The sequence below is a fragment of the Hermetia illucens genome, chromosome 3 (assembly GCF_905115235.1).
Source record: "Hermetia illucens chromosome 3, iHerIll2.2.curated.20191125, whole genome shotgun sequence".
In the NCBI taxonomy this organism is placed as follows: domain Eukaryota; kingdom Metazoa; phylum Arthropoda; class Insecta; order Diptera; family Stratiomyidae; genus Hermetia; species Hermetia illucens.
In genome coordinates this window covers 96,943,400-96,969,884 of record NC_051851.1, presented here as the reverse complement: position 1 = coordinate 96,969,884, position 26,485 = coordinate 96,943,400, and the positions used below count along the sequence as shown (strand labels likewise).

Below are 26,485 nucleotides of genomic sequence, written 5' to 3'. Positions count from 1 at the left end.
CGGTTCTTCATGAATTTCTTCATTGTTCTTACATTCATTTGATTGCAGAGTGTGAAGTGTAGCAGTTGTTAGTTAGTGACCGTACAGTGGGAAAGACAAACCAAACACAAAATGTATAACTTAAGAACATTGTTACCCAGCATTGTAGTCTTATTAACAGGTAAGTAGAATGAGTGCTTGCAATTTAGTCTCAGATAATCTAACATGATCAAAAATAAAACATTTATATATTTTTTTCTTCTAAATTTACTTTTATATTATCGCAAAACTAGCAGTTCCTATAATTAATGGAGAAAATAACATATTCAAATTTGATGTGTCGACAAATGACCTTACAGTCTTGGTGGGGGAAGGTGAGCGGTGGATAATCGATCAAAGGTAAAATCTAATCGTTGTTTTTATGAAGCTGCACGACCAAAATGAATAATTTGAATTTCAGTGGAACATTGCCAAATGGATACAATATCACTTTTATAAAGCAGCATCCAAACCTAGTAGACGTAGTGCCTCCTTCAGTATTCATAGAGCCTAATGATAATAATAACAGTACAAACAGCTATAATATAACCATATTTGGTAAGAGTCCTGGCCATTTAGTGATAACATCGCAATCGCAACCAAATGAAACCAGCATGTAAGTGGACTAAAACTTGTGACTCTAATTAATTATTTGGTATGAAAAGATATTTCAAATATTTTTATTGTTTTAGATCCTCAAATGTTTTCGTTCGCGTAACAGTTGCAAATTCTATGGTGATCTATTATATATCCTTAGTTTTCGGATGGGTCTACTTCGTAGCATGGTCCGTCTCATTCTATCCGCAAATTTATGAAAATTTCCGGAGAAAAAGCGTGGTTGGATTGAATTTTGATTTCTTAGCGTTGAATATCGTGGGATTTGCAATGTACAGCGTGTTTAACGCAGGCTTGTTTTGGAATAGTGATATACAAGCGGAATATTTCAACCGATATCCACGCGGATTGAATCCAGTATTGATAAATGATATCTTCTTTTCGTTCCATGCGATGTTTGCGACATTGATAACAATAGGACAATGCTTCATTTATGAGGTAAGTTTGCTTCTGTGGATATAATATAGGGGATGAGGACATCTTTGGTAGCGATTAGAGAACTTCCCCTCGTGTAATAGTAGCTCGTCCACATTGAGTATGGTATTTTTCTCGGTGATAGATTTGATCCGAATAAAGTCGAGTGGCGTTCAAATCACCATCTAGTGTATCGAGTAATCGCTTTCTTCAGTCAGCCTTTTGGTCGTTTCTGATCGACTTCGAAGTCCAGCCCAATGTAGGCTAACGAATTTTCCCCAGTGCGAACTATAAGTATGACCCTATCGTTCAAGACGTCTATCAATGGCAGATGATCTCATTTCTTTATTTGTAGACTTGAACCATTCTCTCTATAAAAGAATTAGATCCTAAAATGCAATCTGTGATATATCAAAATTTCCCCACATTGAAATGGCGAAAATTTTTGGTCTTATTTAAGTAAGATGGTAACGTGAATGTTTGTCCGTATATTTTGTTACGTTAATATTCGTCAAAGATTGAAATCGTTGTTGTTCTATCGAATGCTAACCCTTCCAAGCTCTCAATTAAAGACTTCCATAATCGGAATTAATACTGTAATTTAATGATTTCTTTTAGCTGTATTATTCTTTTTACCTTACTGTAATTATTCCGATGTTTACTCTTTCTTCGGTATAACTCAACAGATAATATCAATAGTTGGATCCATATTCCTGACTCGCGTATTTTTTTCGATCTTCTTTGCTATAATTTTTATGGTTTTTTTATCAAATCTGTATGTACATATGGAAGCTATTAAATCTCACCCAAACAGCTAGTACTTTCAAAGCCAAGTTTCGACTTAATTTGTCAAATAGGCCAATGAGAGGTCAAAATGTATAAATTTTAATAATAGTATATTACTAATATTTTTAAATTGCTCAGAAACTCCCCGCCCGCCTTAAATTTATCCTGGGATTATCAAGCTTTGCAGTAGTAGCAGATAGCATCGGGCGAATACTGGAAAATTTAGTGGAAATCCTGCTACCAGTGCATTAAATTTATCAATTTCGTACGAATTACTAGATCTTAAGCAATAGTAATAGTACTGAGGCCATAATTAACGAGAATAATTAGCATATGGGTGAAATAAGTCCAGTTATGAAGAAGCTACTTTCCCCAGCCCTATTTATATTTGTTTGAAGTGAACTTCCCTTCACTTGCTAATAATGTTAAACTCGTAGTGTCAAGCGTAGAAAATTGATTGTTGTCAATGCAGGGCTTTCCAGAGTAAATTATTTGTGTAAATGACTCTTGAAAAATAGTGCGCGATTGAATTTTTAACTCCGTGTGTACAAGCCGAACCGTCATGAACTGAAAGTGAGGTTGCTCACAAAACGAAACCCAAAATCTTTACACTCAGACTATCGAACTATTCCGACTTGTGCTTCTTTCCACCTTCTTTCTTATCATTGTATTTGTTTTTGGAATTGTATATATTCGATTTGATTCGATTTTTAACGGCTTTTACGAGGCTCCTTATAATTCGGTTTTCTTGAAAAATCTGCGGTCGATATATCTGATGATGCCAGTACTCCAGAGATTGTTTTGGGTTATGGATTCTAGATTCTAGAAGACTTGTTTTCTGTGTTCGTTTCGATACCTTCGCTGTAGTGCTGACACGTGCAATTATTCCTTTTCCTTCTGCGGTTGAAACGTTCAATGTCGATGGTGTTGAATTTTCAGCACTTTTCGACCATTCTCTTTCATCATTGGTAATCGTTCTTTCGCGCCGATAAGGAGAGCGATGATCTCTAGCACGTAAGAAGCAGTATGATTGCCTTTGTTGATCAGAGTTATTGTAAGTACGTAGTATTTCATGGTAGTGCATCTCCGTGATGTGCTTTCGACAATTGACCGTATACTTCTTGAACTCCGATCTGCAAATTCGATGAATCTGCCTTAATTTATTCAAATGGTTTTTTTTTGTGATAGTTTGTATTTAATTAGACCACATACATTGTCGATCAGATTTGCGTCGGGCGGCTGTGAGAGTGAATTCAAAATCACTCCGCCAATTTGCAGTTTTGAAATTTGGGTGTTTATTTATATTTTGTTTTTTCCAGTATTATTCATTATTATTCATGTTTATAGCGTTTATTCTATACGTGAGGAAAAAGTTTTCCAAAGTCTTCTTTTGGGAACTTTAGGACCTGACTTAATTCGGACTTGGAATCATCTGCGGTATCATTTTGTCCTTGACAGTTGACTAGGCATTCTTGGAACTAACAAATTCCCAAACATAAGCTTCCTCAGAAAGGGTTACCTTCGCCCAATCTTGATCGATGTTTTTTTTGTCCGCGTGAAGTTTGATACGACTTGTTTTTTATTTTAAAAAGGTTTCTTGGTCATATTATTTTACTTCACGATCATGATGTTATTTTGATGATTTTGGAAGTTCCCTTATTTAAATTCTTATCAGAATCATTGAGAAGCTCCTTCCCATTTTTATCTCTATTATTAGTTCTAAGTAACCTGCCTTTTCTTTGGAGTAAGGTGAGAGAGTAAAGGGATAGAACTATATTCTCAACTATCATTCAATGTGGTTTAATCACCATTATGGAATGAATTTCTAACGGTGATTCAATCATTGCCATTGTCGCTACTCGCTTGACTGTCTGTCTGTCTATCAGACGTACTTCTTTCGAAAACGGATACATGGATTGGAATGAATTTGGACACATTTAAAAGCAACGAATGAGATCTCGGGCATACAGCAAGTTGGATGAGTTTGCAAAAAGTTTCCCGAGAGATGGAATTTTTTTCTCCGAATGTATCGGTTTAGGGTATCAAGAAGATCACAGTTTTGACAATGACGAAACAGGAAAATATCCAATCCAAAATCTGAAAAAAGTGGTGGTTTGTGGTTATTAGAAATCTAGGCCTCAAAATATATCCCATTCTGATATCTACACAAATAAATTTACGCTGAGCAACAACAAATTGCTAGTTGTGAATAGAATATCTATGGAACTACAAAGGACAAGAAGTGTGGGAGTGACAACCGAGCTTTATAAATTCATACACCATATTTGGTTTTTTGAAACTATGCCGTAAAAGTGCCATTTGTGCTATTTATAACAAGTCGGGAAACAGGAAGCTGGGCGCTTCAGGTATGAAAGGTTTTGTCTGCTTCTTCTGTGAGTATATTTGACTGTAGAACTATCCCATTTGTACGTAGTCCGTTATGTATATGCATTTACATGTCTGACTACCCACTTTAGTGTGATATTGATATTTAATTGCAGTAAATTTACACGATAAAGCCAACTTTGAGCTACTGTGACTTTGTTACTAATAGTATGATTTTGATCAAACTTGGGGATAATATGCTCCATATTATGTTTTATACTAATACCATATTATAACTCTGGAGTAAACTTAAGGGGGGTTTCACTCAATTTTCCCAAAAATTTGGTAATATATTATTATTAACTTAATTTGAGCAGATATCGATATGGAGAGTATTTTGAGGCCTGGGCACCATATCGACGCAGCTTCATGAATTTTTTCAGATTTTTCGGTTGGGTGGTTTCAGAGAATGGGTCCGTTAAAGAAATCATCATTTTCCACCCCTCCCACTCCCCGGTTTTTTAACAAATCTCAAAACTAGGAGCGGATTCGAAAAGTACTAATCGAGACCTTTCATTTGATACCCCACATGACTATATCCGGTGAAAAAAATTTTTACACCCCCATGGGGACCGCCCCTAAATCTCAATATAGAAGGATATCACTCACTGCATACCTGGGGGTCCACAGTTCCCACCTTCTCACCAAATTTCGTGTCAATCGGTAAAGCCGTTTCTGAGAAAAGTGCATGTGACAGACAGGCAGAGATTGAACCGATTTTAATAAGGTTTTGTTTTGCAAACAAACCCTTAAAAATGGCGCTCTGCTGTTCAAACCCTCCTGAAAAAAAAATTGTTGGTGGTACACTGGAGGATTTTAATGTGCAAAATTAAATATATATATCAAATATTCTCAGCAATGCAAATGTTGAAGAAGTGCTGGGAATAATGCTGATGCAGCCATCAAATTTTTGTTGACTTCAACCAGACATAGGATGGTATCGATCGATCGGTTCAGAATCCGAATGAAAGCATCGCTCTGGAAACATGCCAGTGGATCTAAATGGTAGACTACTATATAAATCAACCGAGATAGTGGCCTATGCGTTTAATATAAATATCCTGGCAAGATCGACAGAGAACGCGACGAATACCGTAGTGGCGTTTGATAAAGCAGCAAAGGAAGTTGTACGACGAGAAAACCAAAGTCATGACACAAACCAGAAGAAAGACGCCAATCAGCAAATCAACAAAACGCAACACTAAACGATTACGACTTCGAACAAGTCGATACTTTGTGTACTTGGGCAAAATTCTCACAAACGACAATAACGATGTAAACGAACTTCATAATAATTAGGCTCATCTGCTAATTCAAAAAAATAAAAATTTACACAGAAAAACAAAGGTCACAGTATATGGAAAAAAAAACAATGCTTTCGGACATCGGGTCCTCAGGAGCATCTTCTGCCCAGTGGCTGTGGACGGTGGATAACGAATGAGATACAACAGTGAGTTGTAAATATTAGAAAATGAACCAGAAATCCCCATCGATATTAAGATTCGAAAGCCTGAGGGGGTAAGACAGGTAGAGGGTATGGTCGATAGAAAAATTCATAGAGGCAAGACAAAGTAAACGACCAGGAAAACCCTAAAAGAGGTGGGAGGATTCAGTGATCTATGCCAGTTACTTGCTCTTCGGTTTTCATAAATGGAATAATCCACGCCTTAAAATACACTAAAATTAAAAATCCGAAATCTTTCCAGTCGACCGGTCGAAATTTTTTGGTAAAGCTAAAAGGAAAGATAATAAATTTTGTTGTAACACAAAGAATAGTATGGCACATAATAGTTGAAAGTTTCGTTGAAATCCTACTATGGCTAAGGAAGTTGTAGTAGTCCATTGGAATTTACTTCATTTTAAGCCATAGAAATGTGATATTGACATCATAATAACCGGGGATAATTGGCATGTAATATTAAATGCCCATGTACATATCTAGTAGTTTCTTTTCTCCATTACCTTTTAAGAGTTTGTGTAAAATAAGACCTTATTAAAATCGGTTTACAGTCTGTCTGTCTGTCCGTCAAACGGAAAGATGAACTATGAACGCACATGCATACAGTGAGTTACATCCTTTTATATTTTGGGTGCAAAACTCCCTTTAAGTTCATCCTAGTGAAAACAACGAAACAACGTAGGACTATTATCATTATAAAACTTTTCAAAACAAATTCGTTGTGTAAATGATTCCTGATGAATAGCTGTTACCTCAAGGTACCTCAAATAAGGAAATATAAAACTTTTCATATCTAAAGCGGATAAGGATAAATTGACAAATATTTAAATTTTTAAATAAAATCTTTGGTTTTGCTGGACTGATAATAGGCTGAATGTAGTGCAGTTGTCATTGTGTTGTTAATCGAAATATGACTTTCGAATTATTCGAATGTTGAAATTGCATGCAACAAAAAATGTTTTTGTCGTTTTGTTTATACTGAACACGGCAGCCTATCAGTCAATTTTAGATGGATTGACTTATGGCAACCTAGTGAAATGCTGATTATGTAGGGTTAGTCTAAGGAAAAGTTAGACTAAACAATCTAGCTATATATCAAAGATATCTAGTTAGTATTATTCACTGTTTTAATTTCCGTTGTTTCGCAAGTTTGTTGTAGTATATTTCCCTTACCTTTAATCAAGATATCTACTTCTAACTCTTAAATCAGGATATCTAGCGTATTTTCCCCATATTCCTCTTGTTAAATTCTTGATAGGCATCCGCATGGTTAACAATATTTTCAACAACACCAGCCCAAACCCGAAATAAATGAAAATACTGCACAGCACTAAGTATAATATTGTTTAAAAAGTCATAACCATTTTCACGAATTTCTGGCACCCATTTGGCGAATGTAGGAATTGCGCGAAGGGCACACATTTCTCCGAATTCATTGATTAAGTTCAAACCTTGCAAACTGTCTCCCTTATATTTTCACTTCTTCCATTCGTCGTGCGAATGTGTGTTGATTCACGTCTCCAAACCTCTTAGTTTTGATTTGTAACATGTCGTAACAATTACAGTTTAAAAATGAAAGAACGTGCATAGTAATTTAGTTTTTCTTCTAATTTCCATTTCAGCGTGCTGAGCAAAGAGTATCAACAACAGCGCGTAGTTTGCTATCGCTTTTCTGTGTGGTTGTGATCATTCTTGCGATCCTGGCTGGTACAAATGTGTTACATTGGCTTGACTTCTTATATGGCTGCAGTTATGTTAAGTTGACAATTACCTTGATCAAATATATACCACAGGTGAGTTAAGCTAAAATGCATTATAGAATTAGCTTAGGAATTTCCTTGTTTTGTATTTCAGGCTGTGATGAACTACAGACGTAAGAGCACAGTGGGCTGGAGTATAGGAAATATTTTATTAGATTTCACCGGTGGAATGCTGAGCATGCTACAGATGATATTGAATGGATACAACTATGGTTTGCGCTTAAATGGGCTTACTTTTTGTAAAGAAACTACTCTACCGTTTTTTTTTAAATAGATGATTGGGATTCAATATTTGGTGACCCGACCAAGTTTGGACTGGGTTTGTTCTCAGTATGCTTCGACATATTCTTCATGTTGCAACACTACGTGTTTTATAGGTATGTTCCGCGATTATTAAGCGACATTTAGTTTTTCGCCTAACGAAGTAGTAGCTTCGTAGTTATTTCTTTTTGCATGTCTTGTATTTGTTACTATTGCGCTTAAATTTTAATATAAGTTTGTAAATGTTGCGTTTTTCGTTTTTTATGGGGTGGCAGAAGTTGCTTACCACTCAATTTTATACTACCTACACGAAACAACATTAATCATACAACTTTAAACATTAACGAATACAAAAAACGTTAAATCATTACATTACATACTGTAAATACACCAGAAAACTCACAGTCCTTCCAAAAATGTAATCACTTTATTAATCGGCCTTATGTTTTCTCCTTCAATTACAAGTGCAAAATAATTGTATATTTTACATATTAGCTTTATAACTGCAAACGCTGCGATATTTGAAGTCTTTTGGGCAATTGGATCTGAACATCCAATTGCTAATATTGCTTTCTAGCTCCAAATATTTATGACAAGACACGTATGACTCGTTGTCACTTTGACCTTTAACACAATTTTCTCATCTGTTTAACACGATTTTATATCTCCTGGACACTAAACGCAGATATAATCTATACTTCCAGTTAAGACAGAGAAACTTTATACACATTTTTTATGAACCTAAATAGTGCTACTGCTTTGATTCAAACAGAACAAGATGGGTTTAGCTGCTTGCAAGATAAAAACCCATGATCTCTGTGTGCACACAAAGTAAAACAACTGCCACAACAAAACCAACAAATACGTAATACAGATTGTGTTTGCATTGATTTGTATAAACTTGAACGTATCTACTATTTCCGATTCTATTAATTCTATAAATTTTCTCTCCACGAATCTTCCAATTTCAGAGCTGACCGTCTCAAATTAGTTGAGGTTCCATCTAATTTAGAAAAACTATTGGTTGAATAAGGCAATTTCATTGAAATGCAAAAGAATGAAAGCATACTATAAAAAAAACACTTGGACATGGCTTAAGAGAAAAGTTAGAGGAGGCGAGAGGGAGGGGACGAAAGTCATTTTGCATGCTGCATTTTAGAGATAAAATAATGCAAATACTACTACTCAATCATTCGAAACTAACTAAAAATCATTGCGTATTTATAACTGAAGTCAATATTATTAAGTCATTTACAAATAGACGAGAGGTGAAATGCGAAATTCTCCGGATGGTGCTTCCCATTCCGATAGCAACAGATAATTGTTCACTATAGATGCTAATCAAATGATCTCATATGTCGAACTGAAAACTATTGCCATAAATGTCGATAAGTAATGGCGGTTCGGTAAAAGCCCTCGCAAAATATACTATCCACAGAAGTTTTTCACTATAAAAATGGCTTTATATGTAAACAGATAATCTCGAAACTGGCCATTGCTAATCGATATTACAAATTCAATTCGATAGATCGAGCGCTCGCATGCAAATCTCAATTTTTACCATATTTTTAACTTATACATTCATATGCATATGTTTTCGTAGATCATAGATTTCACGTTTAGTTTTTTCGCATATTCATGTCCATCTAGTTTGTTTCTAAGTACAATGCATACATATATTATTTAAATTGGATTTTTTCCTGCAAAATACCAAAATTTGATCTGATAATCTAGAGTTTAATTGGCAACGTTGACTGGTAAAACTTTCATCAGAACCATCGAAATAAGCAATAAAATTTTAACCCCTTAATCATTTACTTCTTATATCGTTTCAATTTTCTGTTGTTTTGTTTTTACTCACTTATGTCCTACATTTTACTTTTGCTATTTTCGAAACAAACAAATTTGTAGGCATGCGACAAAGAAGCTGTCGGAGTCCCAAACGACAACCGTTGAAGATTTGTCATCGTCCACGATGAAATTCTGAATAGGAGACAAACGAATTAGAATTAAATTTTGTAGGACAATAAAATATTTTACATTTGATTGTGTTTTATTTACAAAACCATGCTTTTAATTTTTAAAGTATACTTTTGAAAAGTGTATGTATAACTTACCAAGTAGGCACAGGTATTTTTATATTATTGTTATTATATTGCAACAAACTAATAAAATTTGTACATATTTTTTGTTACTGGTTTCTGCGTTTATCTTTTCCAATTAGAGTTTGGAGAAGACTTTTCTCATGTTACTACCTTGGTTGTTCGATTGAACGGTAAATCTCGTGTCTTTAACTTGGTTCCACGGTTCTTCCACAATCGAAATGGTTCGTAATCGCATAAGTGAGATCATTTCTTCTCACGAAATTGCCACCGTTTAACGCGCAACGCGCGAGTGCGTTCGTCAAGCTGTTTTACCGGTGGTTTGATTCGCAAGAAGGCAATCAACGGCCAATTTTGAGGTGCGATGGTCTCATAAGGAACGAGTTCTTATGTCTTATGAGAATATAGTTGATTTGAGCTATACTACTCTCACACTAAAATGTAGGAAGCGTTTGATGGAACTTGTATTCGCATGCAATGTTATGAGTGCCCGCAAAATCGACTCTCACCACCCTCATTGCGCGCTTCAAACTCTTTTCTCCCATGGCACCTTATGCCATCTACTTTTTCACCCACATGCCCATTAAGGTTGCCTGGAATGATAGTATAGTCATCAGGGGGCACGTTACAGCTCTTTGTATCAAAATGCTGCCAGAAGGCATGTTTCTCGGCATCAGGTCGACCTGTGGCGCGTATGCGGTGAAGAAGTGAGTACTGCGATCAGATGATAAAATGATGAGCTTCATCAACCGATCATCAAGCCGTTCAACTTCTTTAATGGTATCACGAAAACCCTTCGGATGGCAATGTCAACACCGTATTAAGTGTGTGGGATACCAAAATAGAGAATTTTTTTGACATTTTTACCGTGTTGGCACCCGACCATTCTTGTCGAGCGCAGGTATCAATGCGCCTTTTCCGAAGGGTTCTTGCTAGTTTCTCGATCTTTCCAGTGAGAGTGCAAATATTTAGCGGGCAGACACGTATTAGTTTTGCTAATTTACTTACGTCCTGCCAATTCTTGACAGGACCGGGGCCCGTTCTGCCACATCGACTAAGACTTATGACTCCACACGATTATTTTGTTTTTTACCACGCAGCATTTTCTTGTTGGGCCTGTTACGGGACCTGCCACCAAGAGAGATAAGGTAGGATTTAGCGTAGTGGAATAACTGCAACTATACTTTATTTATCTCTTTCCCTGATTTCAGCATTTTGTTTTTGTTTTACTGAGTATAGAACAAAGTACGTTGTCTCAAACTCTCCCCATTTACCTGGGCTTGGGACCAGTATTTTGTGTAACTAACATGGCGAAGTTCTCAAAAAAGTTAATAAAGTACATTCTTATATTTTTCGAGAAATTGACGTAAAATCCCCTAAAGTTCATCCTGGAGACATAAAAAAAATGTGGTGGTACTCGTATAGGTTATAATATAACGCACGATACAAATGGATCAGCTGCGCACTCAAATATTCTTCCATAAGGAGTGCACAAAACCTTTCATGTCATATACGAGTACTTTAATTATGCATTATTGAATCAAACTTTCAATAAACAAATGTGGAAAGCTACTTTTGTACGTACAACACAGAGTACACTCGTAGCACTATACACGCAATAAATCCTATCAACTGGCGAAGCGATATCAGTATTCAATTGAAGCGGTTCGATATGGTCGACTCCTCTGTGGCGATTCACTGCATTTGTAGCGAGTCATCTCTTTTTAAGGTGTTGTGTAAAACAAAACCTTATTAGAACTAGTCTGCCTGTCTGCCACACGCATTTTTTCAGAGACGGCGACAAGAGATAGCGATTGCCACCAAATTTTGTGGGAAGGTGGGAACCGTCAACGCGCACGCATACAGTGTGTTACATCCTTATACGACGAATTTAAAGGGGGGAGGGAGGGGGGTTGTCCTCATACATACAAAACGGGGTGTAAGTTTTTTTACCAAGTGTAGTTATTATCATCATCATCAACGGCGCAACAACCGGCATCTGGTATAGGTCTGTCTTAATAAGGACCTCCAGACACCCCGGTTTTGCGCCGAGGTCCACCAATTCGATATCCCTAAAAACTGTCTGGCGTGCTGATCTACGCCATCGCTCCATCTCAGGCAGGGTCTGCCTCTTCTTTTTGTACCAAAGATATTGCCCTTATACTCTTCGGGTTGTATCACCCTCATTCATACGGATTAAGTTGTCTTAGACCTACGGATTAGATGACCCGCCCACCGCAACCTGTTGAGCCGGATATTATGCACAACCAGACGGTCATGACCTCGCTCATAGATTTCGTCGTTATGTAAGCTACGGAATTGCCTATCCTCATGCAGGGGGCCAAAAATTCTTCGAAGGTTCTGTCTGCTGCCAACAACCGTGTGCGGATTTCATCGTTACACCTGTTATCGGTTGTGATTTTCGACCCTCTGTAGTCTCCTATTTTCATTGTTTTCGTTTGATCAGTGTGATTCGATGATGTTCGTTCTTTTGGTTTTGGCGCTGACGTTGCCACCATGTACTTCGTCTTGCCTTCATTAATGTGCAGCCCAAGATCTCACGCCGCCTGCTCGATCTGGATGAAGGTAGACTGTACATCTCGAGTTATTCTTCCCATGATGTCGATATCGTGAGTGTAGGCCAGTTGTTGGGTGGACTTGAAAGTGCCTCTCGCATTTACATCGGCATCGTGAATCACTTTCTCCAGGGTCAGGTTGAAGAGGATGCATTATAGGGCGTCCCCATGTCGTAGACCGTTGTTGATGTTCAATGGTCTCGAGAGTGTTCCTGCTGCTTTTATCTGGCCTCGCACATTGATCAGGGTCAGCCTAGTCAATCTTATTAATTTCGTCGGGATACCGAATTCTCTCATGGCCGTGTGAGGTTTTATCCTGGCTATGCTCTCATAGGCGGCTTTAAGGTCGATGAGAAGATACTGCAACCGATTGCCATATACCAACAGTTTTTCCATCGCTTGCCGCAGAGAGAAAATCTAATCTGTTGCTGATTTGCCTAGAGTGAACACTCTTTGGTATGGGCCAATGATATTCTGGGCGTATGGGGCTATCCGGGGTAGCATGATAGTGGAGAATATCTCATAGATGGTACTCAGCAACGTGATATCTTTATAATTGCTGCTCTGCGTTATATCCCCCTTTTTATGTATCATACTTTGAGCATCAATTGATGACCACTTGATGTAATTGGTCACCTCCATATTTAACCAATTCGGCTGTAATTCCATCTACTCCTGGCGACATACGGTTTTTAAGTCGACGCACTGTGTCTTCCATGCGTGGTGGTGCTAGCATTTGTCCGTTGTCTTCAGTTGGCGGGACTTCCAACTTGCCGATATTTTGGTTGTTGAGCAGTTCATTAAAATACTCAACCCATCGCTCCAATATGACCATCCTGTCGGAAATCAGATTTCCCTCTTTGTCTCGGCAGGATGAACATCGAGGTGTGTAAGGCTACATCCTGCTGATTTGTTGGTTTTCCCAGGCTTAATTTTTCCATCTGGGAAATCGCTTCTCCGCTAGACGGAGTTGGTGATAAATCTCTGCGCGTGCCCGCGTTCTTTGAGAATGCAACAATACTCGGTATGCGACATTCTTCCCTTCCGTAGCTAGTTTACATTCATCGTCAAACCAGCCGTTCCGACTTTTCTTGCGGCTGGGGCTAAGTATCTTTGTATCTTTGTGGCGGTATCAATGATAACATTCTTCAGGTGTTGCGGAGGGCTGCATTGTGAATGGCTTCAGTATTCACTCCCACCTGATTGTCAGAGGGGATTGTAGGTGGTGTCGTAATTCGAGCTCAGAGCACTATGCCAACGAGATAGTGGTCCGAGTCTATATTGGCCCCCTTATAGGTTCTGACATTTTTCAAGGCTGAGAGGTGGCGACGTTCAATCAGCACGTGGTCAATTTGATTGAAAGTGGCCCGGTCTGGAGAGGCCCAGGTATGTTTGTGAACCGCTTTCCGCGCAAGCCAGATACTTCCAACAACCATTTCGTGCGATACTGTTAACTGAATAATGCGCAGGCGACGTATCGCCTGAATACGGTTTTGATATCATACTTGGTGCAGGCTTCGAGGGTCCGCTCAACTGCTTCGTAGAAGGTATCCTTCTCGACTCGTTCCATGAGAAAATGAGCAAATCGTTAAGCTGTTGTCGTTGCCGGGTTCGTCGTTGTAAAATCCATCCTCTCCGAGGCTCCTGTTATGGCTTCGTAACATCGGTTTTCCGTGTAGGGTAGTCAGCCCTACCCAACCCCCAACTCCAAATAAATGGAAGTAGCAATTCCGCTGAAGCTGCAGGGACTCCAAGGAACAATTCCATAAGAAGACGGCCGGTTTTGCCTCGCTTGCCTGCATTGCTTTCATGTTTGTTTGGAGGTGCATTCCGTATCCATATATTGGGGTTACTACCGATCAAGAACCGTGGTGAAATGTCCTTCCATCATTTACGCTCATCATTGTATATCAAGAGTCGACCCTTAACGTCTCTAATCATCGAAAGACTTGCAACCAACTGCAAATTCTTTTGTGACACGATATATGGTACTAAAAATATTATTAATTACGCAATTTCTGCCTCCCTGAACAGCCTGATAATATATTTCCTTTTGTCACGGTGCACGCTTCGTTGAACTTAGTGAGATTTGCTACGGTGCCGGCGCTCAAGCGCATCACATTGTCCCGAAAATAGCCTTCAATTCCTTACGCTCGTTGATCTGCTTAAAAGTTCCGGCAGCCATTACGGTGCAGTTTGGGATCGGGGTTTATTAATATTCTCCATGATTTTTCTACTGCCAAACGACAGCTGAGTCCGGAAACCGGACTATGTTGAGCAAAGACAAGCGACCATCAAATGACGATCTCGCCTGTCTTGTTTCGCACATACAAAAGACAACTCCTATATCTGCTGATCGTGATGTGATCGATCATCTAATCAGTACGAGTATGTTATCGGTCAATTGAAACTCAACTGACCTTGTGGCAGACTATGCTCGGAGAGCGTTCCATCAATGATAATGCGACTGCAGCTGCAGAAAGCCACAAACCTTCCACCACTGTCAATGCTGTAGCGGGGTATTATCAGAGCCGACCTTGGCATTCAGATCACCCATTACGACCGCAATAGTACCTGTTTTAAGCCTCTTCTGGCTTGTATTAAGTTACTACTATTGTGAGGGCCTATATCCTGGACCAGAATCTCCCAGTTATCGACTCCCTAGGCATGAGGGTGCAATGGGCGGGGAACTTTCAAGGATTCCACCATCTTATCTTCTTTTACTCCCGCATTTCCAAGTTAGAGCAAATGAGCATTCTTCGGAATTCGTTGTAGAGGAAAGTGAACACATTTCAGAATCGAATCCTAAATCGTTGGCCAAAGCAAAAGATCTTAGCCGAAAAATTAGTTCTCTCCAGAAATATAGTAGTCTTTTCTAAAGCATAACAAAGTTTGTAGATTGCTAGTCCACAAATCTCTACTTCTTAGCCTTCTTTCCCATAAGCGGGCAGTATTTTGACTGAATTCTACACCCTCCATCTTACAGGCGAGCCGCTACCACAGCGGGGCACCGTCTTTCCAGCTGAATAATAAATACTATTAGTTCGAGTGAAATATTCTCCCTCTACTCTCTGTGATGCCTAAGTGTTACACGGCCATCTAGACAATAGCGCCAGTTCCCTCTTTTCTCGAAAGAGATGATCTTTGTTTTTTATTCCTTGCACTAAACTAAATTTTAAATGCTGTTCGTGGATACATTGATATTTCACTCCAAGTTGCCCTTCGACATTGTCGAAAAGCTTGAGCTTGCGGAATGTGGGCGGAATTAGCCCGAATCTATTTGCTCACTCGAAGCTGACGCATTTATTTTGATCGGACAAAATGAGTTCTTCGATTCTTTGAGAAGCAAAGAAATTGGAGAAATCAAACTGGAAGGAGATAATAATATAGTTTCCTTACTTTGTGACCACAATTATTTGGAAACTTCCTACTAGGTCAGGACAGTAACCTAAGTTAATTTCATGTTTCCTTTTTAAGGTTTTGTGGAAAATAAAGTTTATTTTTCAAGTTTTGGTGGAAAATAATAAAAAATCAGTTCATTGTCTGCCTGTTTGTCACAAGCATGTACCCATTGGCATGAAATTCGGTGGAAAATTGAAATTTGGAACCCACACATATGCAACGAGTCGTCAGCAGCAATAACCTCATATATCCGGTGCCGGAAACGATTGCATGTCTAAATTAAGTCCTTATTCATGTTAACCTTAATGGCATTAATAGCAATCTTTAGCAAAGAAATGATGTTAGAGGGTATTTATTAGTCTCAATTACCCTCATATGTAATAATCTAGGGGATTAAGGTTTGCGGAGATAGTCCACTATCCTGGGCATTTTCGACCAGCCATTTGTGTTGTCATTGCTTTATGTGAAAGGGGAGAGTTCTGATGTAATATGTATGCTTTGCCCCCACGTACACTAAGCATCCTCGGCTCCATAAGGCAGAATTCACTCGAAGTTCTTAAAGAAAGAAGTATGGTGACATGGTATGCCCTTCGTTGCTCCACACCACCTAATACCATGGCAGTAGCTGGTAATATTGTGGGTATGACGCGAGAAATCTCTGTAGGATTTGTACATAGCCTTAGTTTTGGTCAAAAGTTTTCCCATCAGAGAAAAACAACCACTTGTTAGGGCCTCATTGTCTTTAAACTTGTTCAACAAATATTTTCCTCGGATTATTCACTGTTACCGTGTTTATTCCGATATAAACTGTTCTCTGCGCATTTATACATACATGTCCTCAAATACCGTACACATCCTGTACATGGTGTCTGTGTCACATCACAAACGCCGAACTTCCGAGTTGTTATCTAAAAACTGTGCATTGTTCCTTTTTTTTTTTTTTTTTTTTTTTTTTGATGATGACCTTTTTAAGGTTTTGTGTAAAACAAAACCTTATTAAAATCGATTCAATGTCTGTCTGTCTGTCTGTCTGTCTGTCACACGCATTTTTCTCCAAAACGGCTAAACCGATCCGAACGAAATTTGGTGGACAGATGGGAACTATGAAATCCCACGCATACAGCAAGTGGCATAAATTTAGGTGGAGTTTAAAGGGGGGCTCCCCATACATGCAAAAGGGGGATTCAAAAATTTTTTTCACCGGATATAGTTGTGTAGGGTATCAAATCAAAGGTCTCGATTTGCACTTTCCGAGACTGGCATTACTTTTGGCATAATTTGCAAAGTGCGTGAGTAAGGAGTCAAAATGTACGCACTTGAAGTGAGACAGGACTCATTTTCGGAAACTACCCAACCTAAAAATCCGAGAAAAATCAGGGTGGTGCGTCTAGATGAAATCTAGGCCTCAAAATATGTCCCATTCCGATATCTGCTCAAATAAACTTGCTAATGGTATATTACTACTTTTTACAAATTTACTGAAAAACCCCCCTTAAGTTCATCACAGGACTTCCGAATTTCGTACCAGCATAGAGGATAATATTTCGTATATACGTGCTAAATTTCGTGGAAATCTGGCAATTAACACCAAAGTTATAGCAGTTCAAACTTAGCAATTTCGCGCGAATTTACGGCTTCCAAAGCCATGTAAATCACATGCTGACGTCATAATTACCCGGAATAATTGACATTCGCGTGGAATATTAAAGTCGCATTTATGAAGAATCTATTTATCTGCAGCCCTTTTTAAGGTTTTGTGTAAAACACTTATGCGAAATTTAATCTTCGAAAGATGTCCCATTCCGGTATCTGCTCAAATAAATTTACTAATAGTATATTATCCACTTTTAGAAATTGACTAAAAAACTCCCCTTAAGCTCATCCTAGGTGTACCAGGTGCGCCGGCATAGAGGACAGTCTCGTGCATACACATGCCAAGTTCCATGAAAATCCAACTATTAGTGTCAAAGTTATAGAAGTTCAAACTTATCAATTTCGTGCTAATTAACAGCATCCTAAGCCATATAAATAAGATGCTGACGTCATAATTAACGAGAATAATTGAAATTCGAGTGAAATATTAAAATTCCATTCAAGAAGAATCTAATTCTCCCTAGCCCTTTTTAAGGTTTTGTGTAAACACAAAACCTTATTAAAATCGGTTTACTGTCTGTCTGTCTGTCTGTCTGTCCGTCTGTCTGTCTGTCTGCCTGCCTGTCTGTCTGTCTGTCCGTCACACGCATTTTTCCCGGAGACGGTTGCAGCGATTGACACCAAATTTGGTGGAAAGCTGGGAACTGTGAACGCTCACGCATACAGTGAATTACATCCTTTTACAACGAATTTAAGGGGGGGTCCCCATACATGCAAAAGGAGGGTGTAAATTTTTTTTTCATCAAATATAGTCATGTGGGGTATCAAATTAAAGGTCTCGGCCAGTACTCTTCGAAGCTGGTCTTAGTTTTTACATTTGTTGGAAAGGTGGGGAGTGCGGGTGGTTGAAAGTGACCATTCCTTTACGGAAGCCATTCTCAGAAACTACCAAACCGAAAAATCTGAAAAAAATTGAGAGGCTGCCACTATATAGTGCCTGGGCTCCGAAATACCTTCCACACTGATATCTGCATAAATAAAGTTAATAATAGTATATTACTATAATTTTTAGTAATTCGCTGCAGAACCCCCCTTAAATTCATGCTAGGACCACAAACAATACGCACGCAACAATGTAGGGTATAATATAGAGCATCATCTTACCAAGTTTGGTGGAAATCGCACTATTACTAACAAAGTTATAATACGTCAAAGTTGTCGCTTCTTCGCAAATTCAAGACTATAAATGTCAATATCATCCGAAAGTGGATATTCCCACATAATATATGCATATATTACGTGCTGCGTACTAAGAAATACACAAAACCTTTCGTACCTGAAGCGTCCAGCTTCCGGTTTCCCGACTTGTTTTCACCTAATAAAATTCCAATCCTGAATTTACGACCTTACTTTCTTTTAACTCGAGGAGGATCTCACATAACATAAAAGGGGCCGGTCAAGGCAAGGACATCTGAAGCTAAAGAAGCATTCGATGAGGATGGAATTCGTCGTGGATGTGCTTCACATTACAAATGCAGTCCTAACACATTATGAGATGAAGTTTTTCTTAAGAAGTTAGAGGCTAGGTGGCTAAAGTATCCAAAATTTCCGTTTAATATTTGGGCAGAATGAATTTTCGAAAATTCTGTATTTATTCCAATCGTTCTTATGGTTAGTGGCTTCACCTTCTGAATCAACTAGGGAGGGCTCGCTTTCAAGAGTGAAGATAATTAGTGAGTGGTCTGATGAGGGTCCGATAGTCGTCGTCGCTCTTAAGGGGGGTTAATGTTTTTGCCAACCCCAAGTTGATCATGTTTAGGATTTAATTGTGATCTGCGCACCAGTAGGTTTATAATTCACCTGATATGCAGTGGAGACTGTTATTAAGTATAGGAGTGAGAAGCTGTTTACCTTCAGAGGTAGTTAAGCGTGAGCCTCAACGTAGTGATTTAAATTCCCTTAATACTAAAAATCTGGGTCTAGGCTTTTGGAACATTCACAAAATGGGCATTGGAAATGTTTTACCTCGGAATGCTAAATTGGTTACCGTGCAGCGAAGGTATTTCAGGTTTTCACTGGCGGTTGGATAACGTTTCAGTCTGTTTCGAATTAATACAGTCCTCCCTCGGTAGTGGTTGTTATGACAGGTGTAAACAAGGATTTGCAAATCACTTTTGCTACCCAAATGTTCTTCTATTTGAAGTATTATGTCTATGTTATTCGAGTATAAGATTTCGAACTCACAACTGTGCTTGATAGTACCGTTGGCTTTCCATTGAGCTAGAATTAATTTGTTCTTTCGGGGCTGACAATATTAATATTTGGCCAGTGCAATTATAACGTATATAATATTGTCTTTTGAGTGAAGTTTGGAGGGATTTTATGTGCTTTTACTTTTACTTGTTCATTTTTGTATGCTATTGAACTCATGGTAAACTGTACGGTACAGGGCCTAGTATCCATGACGGGACTGTATGTTTTGCTGATTTCAAAGAAGACTTAGCATCCCTTGTAGCTGGTCGTGAAGTTTGCTTCTTAGTTACTTTTATTATTGGGACGTAAATCACCAAGGTGAGTCACACGTTCTGTAGCCTATTGTAACGATAGAATGGCTGGATTGATTGGAAGTCTTAGTGAGAAGATGAATTCGTTGAGGACGGGCTTTCCTTGTCTAAATATGTTGAGCTAAAAACTAGCCTTGATCAATCTCTGGAGACTGAATTTGTGTTTAATTGGCTAATCTGAGAATTGCCCTATTCAAATGAACAATCCATTGTATTTTCCTGTTCCTTATACTGCATATTATATTTTTTAAAAATAATAAAATTGCAATAGACTCTTCGCTTTGTTTTAGTAACTAGTCATTTTTTAAGGCTTATTGTGAAACAAAAGTTTATTAAAATCGGTTCAATGTCTGTCTGTCCGTCTGTTTGTCTGCCATACCCAATTTACCCGGAAACTGCTGAACCGATTGCCACAAAATTTGGTGGGAATATATAATGTGTATGTCCCTTTACATGCAGCGATTATAATAATAATAATCGTTGGCGCAACAATCCATATTGGATCAGGGCCTTGAAGTGTGTTAGAGCACTTCATTCAAGACCGTAACGGTACACTAGGAGGCAATGTGGTCAGCATTGCGCTCGCCCGAGATTATTACCCTGATTTGACTCAGGTACTCATTCACAGCTGAGTCGACTGGTGTCCGACGTCAAATCACGATGCAAATTCCACTGCCACCAGTGAGATTTGAACCGCGACCTTCCGTATGACAGCCTAGTGCTCTAACCACTGAGCTATCCGGACTACAACATGCAGCGATTGGCGCCATTTTATATTGAGTTTGAAGGGGGGCTCCCCATACATGCAAAAGGGGGTGTACATTTTTTTTTCACAAAAATCTGAAAAAAGTCACGGTGATGCAACTATATGAACTCTAGGCCTCAAAAAACATCCCATGCGGATACCTGCAAAAATAAAGTTAAAAGTAGTATATTACCATCTTTTAGAAATTTACCGGAAAACCCCCCTTAAGTTCATCCCAGAGGCATAACACATTTAAGGAAATTTGCTCCATATCAAGCCCACGTTCTCTCCCATTTAATGCATAATATTCCTTAATTTTCCATAATTGAGCCCATCATTTTTGGATGTCATTTGAAAGCTAACATAATAAAGCAACTTTTGTCACCTTCACAGGTTTGTAAGTTCAAAATACGGTTGTTTGTTGAAATTTACATAAAAATCGATTTTGAAATTTCTTTAAAATTTAAGCTTCGAAGTGATTATGACCTTTGCAATTGGAAAAAATATCCATTTATAGCAAATTTGATGTAGTTTCCGAATACAGTATTAAATCTGGGATTAAATGATTGAAGAAGTGGAAAATTGTGATTTTTTTGTGGAGGTCAAGCTTTCTGACACTATTCACGGAGAACGTTATAACTCTGTAACGGTGAAAGATAGAGTACCCTTTTGCGTGGACCAAACAACCTCAAACACCATTAAAATTTATACCATCGTAAACGGGACACCTTGTCTACGAGAGATTCGGCTCCCAGCATATTATTTTATGATGGGAATTGCGCGCATAAAAGCTAGTGTTTGTGTCGTGTATGTGATGCAATGCATTAGTGTGCACCCACATGGTTGCATGTGCCTGCAATGGTAATGGATCTTAATGAAATCACTGAACGAATGATGCTTCAAAATTCCTCTATAGGAAGCTTATTTGAAGCAACATAAATCAATGGAAGTTTCCTTCTCAAAGGAGGCGAGCACGCGCGGAGATTTATTATGAATTCCGGCGAGCGGAGAAGGGACTTCACAGACGGAAAAAGAAAGCATGGGAGAACCAATAGGTATGTGAACTCGAAAAGTGCAGGGAGCAATCGAACCAGACGCGGTAGTTTTACCAACAAGTCAGCGGGATGAAACCTTACACATCTCGATACTCATCCTGCCAAGACAAAGAGGGAAATCTGATTTCTGACAGAATGGAGATATCACTCAGTGCAGTAATTATAGAGGTATCACGCTGCGTTGCCCTTGCCCCATACGCCCAGAATATCATACCAAAGAAACTTCATTCCATTCAAGTCAGCAACAGATCAGATTTTCTCTCTACGGCAAGCGATAAAAAACTGTTGGAATACGGACATCACTTGCACCATCTTTTCATCGACTTTATGGTCGCATATGGCAGCATAGCCAGAGTAAAACTGTACACTGCCATGAGAGAATTCGGTATCCCGGCGAAATTGATAAGACTGACTAGGCTGACCCTGATGACCAATATGCGAGGCCAGACAAAAGCAACAGGATCACTCTCGAGACCTTCCGACATCAACAACGGTCTAAGACAACTTAATCCGTATTAATGAGGGTGATACAACCCGAGGAGTAAGGGCAATATCTTTGGTAAAAAAAGAAGACCAGGCAGACCCTGTCTGAGATGGAACTGGCGTAGGTCAGGACGCCAGACAGCTTTTAAGGATTTCGAATTGGTTGGCCTCGGCGCAAAACCGGGATGTCTGGAGTTCCTCATTAAGGCAGGCCTAGACCGGATACCGATTGTTGTGCCGTTGATGATGATGATCATCGATATCCAAAAATGTTCCTGGTATGCGATAACAATTGAATGGGATGATAATTTCAACATTCAGCTGGACTGCCCTTGTTTTTCCGCCGTGGCACGGTTGCGTCTTTTTGCCTGTTAAGGGTCTACTCTTTTCACTCACGTGATTGAATTAGTTCGCGGCGAGCCAGTTTGATTTTCACAGTGTTTTAACGGTGCCTGATGCGCAGGACACGAACCAACGGCCAATGTCCACCAACGATAGTCTAAAGCCCGCCATCCAGGTTCAGTTCGGCATATCAGTTACACTTGAAGATGCGGACTCATCCGGCATAACTGACAGGCCAAACTGAACGTGGATACCGGGCTTTACAGGGAACGGCTTGAGAAAGGAGATGGAGCAGCCATTTAATAAACTATGTGTTGCCAAATATAAGGTCCAATAAGTCCATGCAAGGGCTGTCAGAACCTCTTCAGCTTTCAGATCCTAAATTACTCAGCGTCCCGTAGATTGAGATACTTATAATATTTAGTCCAATCCGTAAACTCTATTTGAAATGTCTTACTGTTTTTAATTGTCTGTTCTTTTCTCCATACCTCCTAATCAGGTTATAAATCTAAATAATCCAAAGTCTGCCTGTTTACGAAAACTTGGCTTGATTAATCACTCAATTAGATGAATCTTTCTGACACCAAAGTAACTATAAGTAATCTGTTTCTTCATATGGTATATGTGAACTAATCAGTTAATGTTAAAATGACCACATACTTTTATCCATAATTCAAAAAGATATATGAAAGATCAGTTTTAAGATAACCATTTTCTTTCCTTTAGTTTTCAAAGGTTCAGACGTTTTCACGAGGTTTCGAGCAAATGTTACGAATAGAATGGCGCTGATTTCAATTCAATGTCTACATATTACGTTAATATCGCGTTTTCTGTTCCATTTCAGACATACACGTTATGAACGAATCGATGGCGATGACAATCCCGAAAGCGGAATATATCCTGGACACGGTTCGCCCGCTCCGGAAGAAGAAATTAGAGCGCAAGAAGACTTTTACGAAAATTTAGGCCGACCCACAGTATGAAAAGCTAAAGGAATAGTTAATATTATATTCATCGACGACAAAACAACAGATATTTCAAGATATTAGACTAATTTCACTGAACTGTTTTGGAGGAACGCAGAAATTTGGATAAATGTATTAAATATTGAATACATGTAGAAGTGAACATGCGAAAATTGTTCCAATGATTCTAATAAATAGCAAATAATTTGTAATGTTAATTATTTTGAATAAAAATATCAACGTGACTATCAGCTAAATGCAATTGTTGATGTAAGTTTCCTTAGTTTGACATTCAAGTGGATTAAACGAAAGAAGTGATCTGTCTAAAAGTACCATAATGAGTCACTTGTGGACTTCCTTTAAATAGTAGGGGGTTGACCTAAGGCATGACTCACACGGGGATGCTCAAATCGCGAAACGACTGGGATACGCAGCGACTTGGAGACCCGACACGTGTTTTTAGTCGTTGCCGCTTAGATGGGGTAATTCTAGTGTGGGATACTTGGCAACGTCGCAATGTAGAGACACGGGGCAAGCCAGTCTCCTAGTTCCTCAGTTGCCTGATCGCGATGAACAAGCAAATGTTCAACATAAAATCTGTCGAAGGAATGGAGAAATTTCCAGCGTTATACAATTATAAATTCAAAGAATATTCCAGGAAAGATGTTACGGAAAAGCGTGGAATGAAGTAGCCAAGATAGTAGATCTCCCAAGTAATTTCGTCCTTATCTACTTTATTAAAATTAAATATAGGTATTTTAAAGGCCTAGACCGCATACCGGTTGTTGCGCCGTTGATGATGATGATGATAGGTATTTTAAATAGCAGTTAGCTGAGCGGTTAGAGCACAAAGCTGTCGTACGGAAGGGGGCGATTCAAATCTCACTAGTGGCAGTGGTATTTGTATGGTGATTTGACGTCGGATACCAGTTGACTCAGCTGTGGATGAGTACCTGAGTCAAATCAGGGTAATAATCTCGGGCGAGCGCAATGCTGACCACATTGCCCCCTACAGGGTACTATAGTGTACCGTTACGTTCTTGAATGAAGTGCTCTAATACACTTCAGGGTCGTGATCCAATTGGATTGTTGCGCCAACAATTGTTATTATTCCCGAGTTATCACAATCTCGGCAGATGCCGGATTTTACCTAATACTAACACTAAGTGCCAAGCATTTAGGCTCGAACGCTCCTACCTACTTAAAACCCAAAGGGGGCGGTGGTGGCCGGTGGTAGGTTAATGGGAGAATCCGTCGCGAACTCCCCGCAACATCGAGCACGTATGCAGAATGGTGCGCTTATTTTATTCTTCCCTGAGAGATGGGATTTCAGCACCAGCTTTACACGTCGCAAGAATTCAGATAGTAGAACCTTCAGATCACCAACTCGAGCATAGGTTCCTTGCAGAATTCCTAGGTACTTGTAGAAAACTGTCTCGGTCATAGCTTCGATGTGGAGGTCGCCAATGCTATGTCCGGCATGCGGCTCGTGATAACATCTACGGATGGTTTGGATTCGACACTTGTCTAATCCAAACTGCATCCGAAAATCACGACTGAACATGTTTATTATTCGCAACTAAGATGGTTGTGAGTCCCAGCATACAGCTTGATGTCATCTAAGTAAATCAAGTGTGTCAGTTCGCACTTAGCACGTAGGCAATATTTTATTGCGAAACCATGCCTAGCAGCAGTAGTCATGAAAGGGGGTTCAGTACCATACAAAACCCAAGGGGACTCAACGAATCCCCCTGGAAGATGCCCCTCCGTATACGGATGGGCTCTGAGGTATCAGCACCCTCAGATGTACGCACTGATAAGGTGGTATGCCACCCTTCCATAACTGTCGCCAAAAACTTTATTAGTTTCGGATCAACGCGATACAAATGTAGGATATCGATTAGCCAGGTATGCGGAACGCTATCAAAAGCCTTGGCATAATCGATATAGCAACTAAAGAGATTTCTTTAGCCTCTAGTTGCTTTTCCTACAACTATCGAGTCGATAATGAGTTGCTCTTTGCAACCCCTTGACCCAACTCGGCAGCCCTTCTGCTCCTCGGACAGAATGTTGTTGGTCTCGAGGTGTGCATTAATCCTTCCACTAATAATGGACGTGATGAATTTGTAGAGGGTTGGTAAGGAAGTAATCGGTCTTGTGTCTGCGGGGTCCTGCACCCTGTTTTTCTTAGGGATAAGGTAGGTAATCCCCGCAATGAGGAAGGGTGGAAATTCCTCCGACTGTGTACGCTGGTAAATTTCTTATACCAGAAATTCTGCACCCGATCCAGACCTGGGCCCCTCCAGTTCTTCAAGCTGTTTATGGCTCGATGAACTTCCTCTTTGGTAACATCCGCAAAATTCATCCCAGGCTTATTGTCATGGCGGGTGCCTTCGGCGCTTAGCATGCTCAGCATGCCGGGCGGATAAGCCCCAAAGTCCACTCCAATACTCTTTCGCTTCCGTCACCGAAAACTGCACTGTCTGAACGCTTTGTTAGGTTTTGTTGAGAGATTTGAAAAGGCTCCGCTGGATCCTTCCGTATGTTGCATTTCGCCATACCGTCGTAACCGATTGCATATGACAGGAAGTTTCTGCTTTAGTGTGTCCAGAAATTCAACTATGAGTGTCTCACTGGGGATAGCATAGTTCCGGTAAACTCATTGCACTTTATTTCTCACCCGTTTGCTGACATTGCGAGTGCTGATCTGAATCAGTCTAGCAATGTCCTGCCTTAGTGAGTCTCGCCGACGTTCCAGACAAATATTCCATGGTGGATCTCTCTGGTCACTCAAACCAATAACACGAAAGCGAATCTTCTGACCATGCAATCTGACGGCCGTAACTGCACCACAATACACAAGTGATTGTAGTTGCAGCAGCGACATGTCAGCACACAGCCGAGATGCAATCTCATCATTGATTTGAGATAGAATTCCCAGAGTTACTGGAGATGCATAG

The 26,485-nt window shown here is 39.4% G+C and overlaps 1 protein-coding gene across 5 annotated transcripts in view; it reads left to right on the top strand.

Annotated features, from left to right (window-relative positions):
• LOC119650743 (cystinosin homolog) overlaps nucleotides 1-23,770 on the top strand; it is a 116,220-nt gene extending 92,450 nt beyond the window's left edge. For 2 of the 5 annotated variants that reach the window (XM_038053812.1, XM_038053811.1), the window contains 8 exons: nucleotides 49-160; nucleotides 273-378; nucleotides 440-634; nucleotides 711-1,071; nucleotides 7,300-7,470; nucleotides 7,532-7,649; nucleotides 7,712-7,814; nucleotides 23,405-23,770. In XM_038053812.1, coding sequence (XP_037909740.1) covers nucleotides 112-160; nucleotides 273-378; nucleotides 440-634; nucleotides 711-1,071; nucleotides 7,300-7,470; nucleotides 7,532-7,649; nucleotides 7,712-7,814; nucleotides 23,405-23,543 — 1,242 coding nt within the window. In that variant the 5' untranslated portion in view covers nucleotides 49-111 and the 3' untranslated portion in view covers nucleotides 23,544-23,770. The other 3 variants (XM_038053813.1, XM_038053814.1, XM_038053815.1) reach the window with 3 other exon arrangements.
• The last annotated feature ends 2,715 nt before the right edge of the window (nucleotides 23,771-26,485 follow it).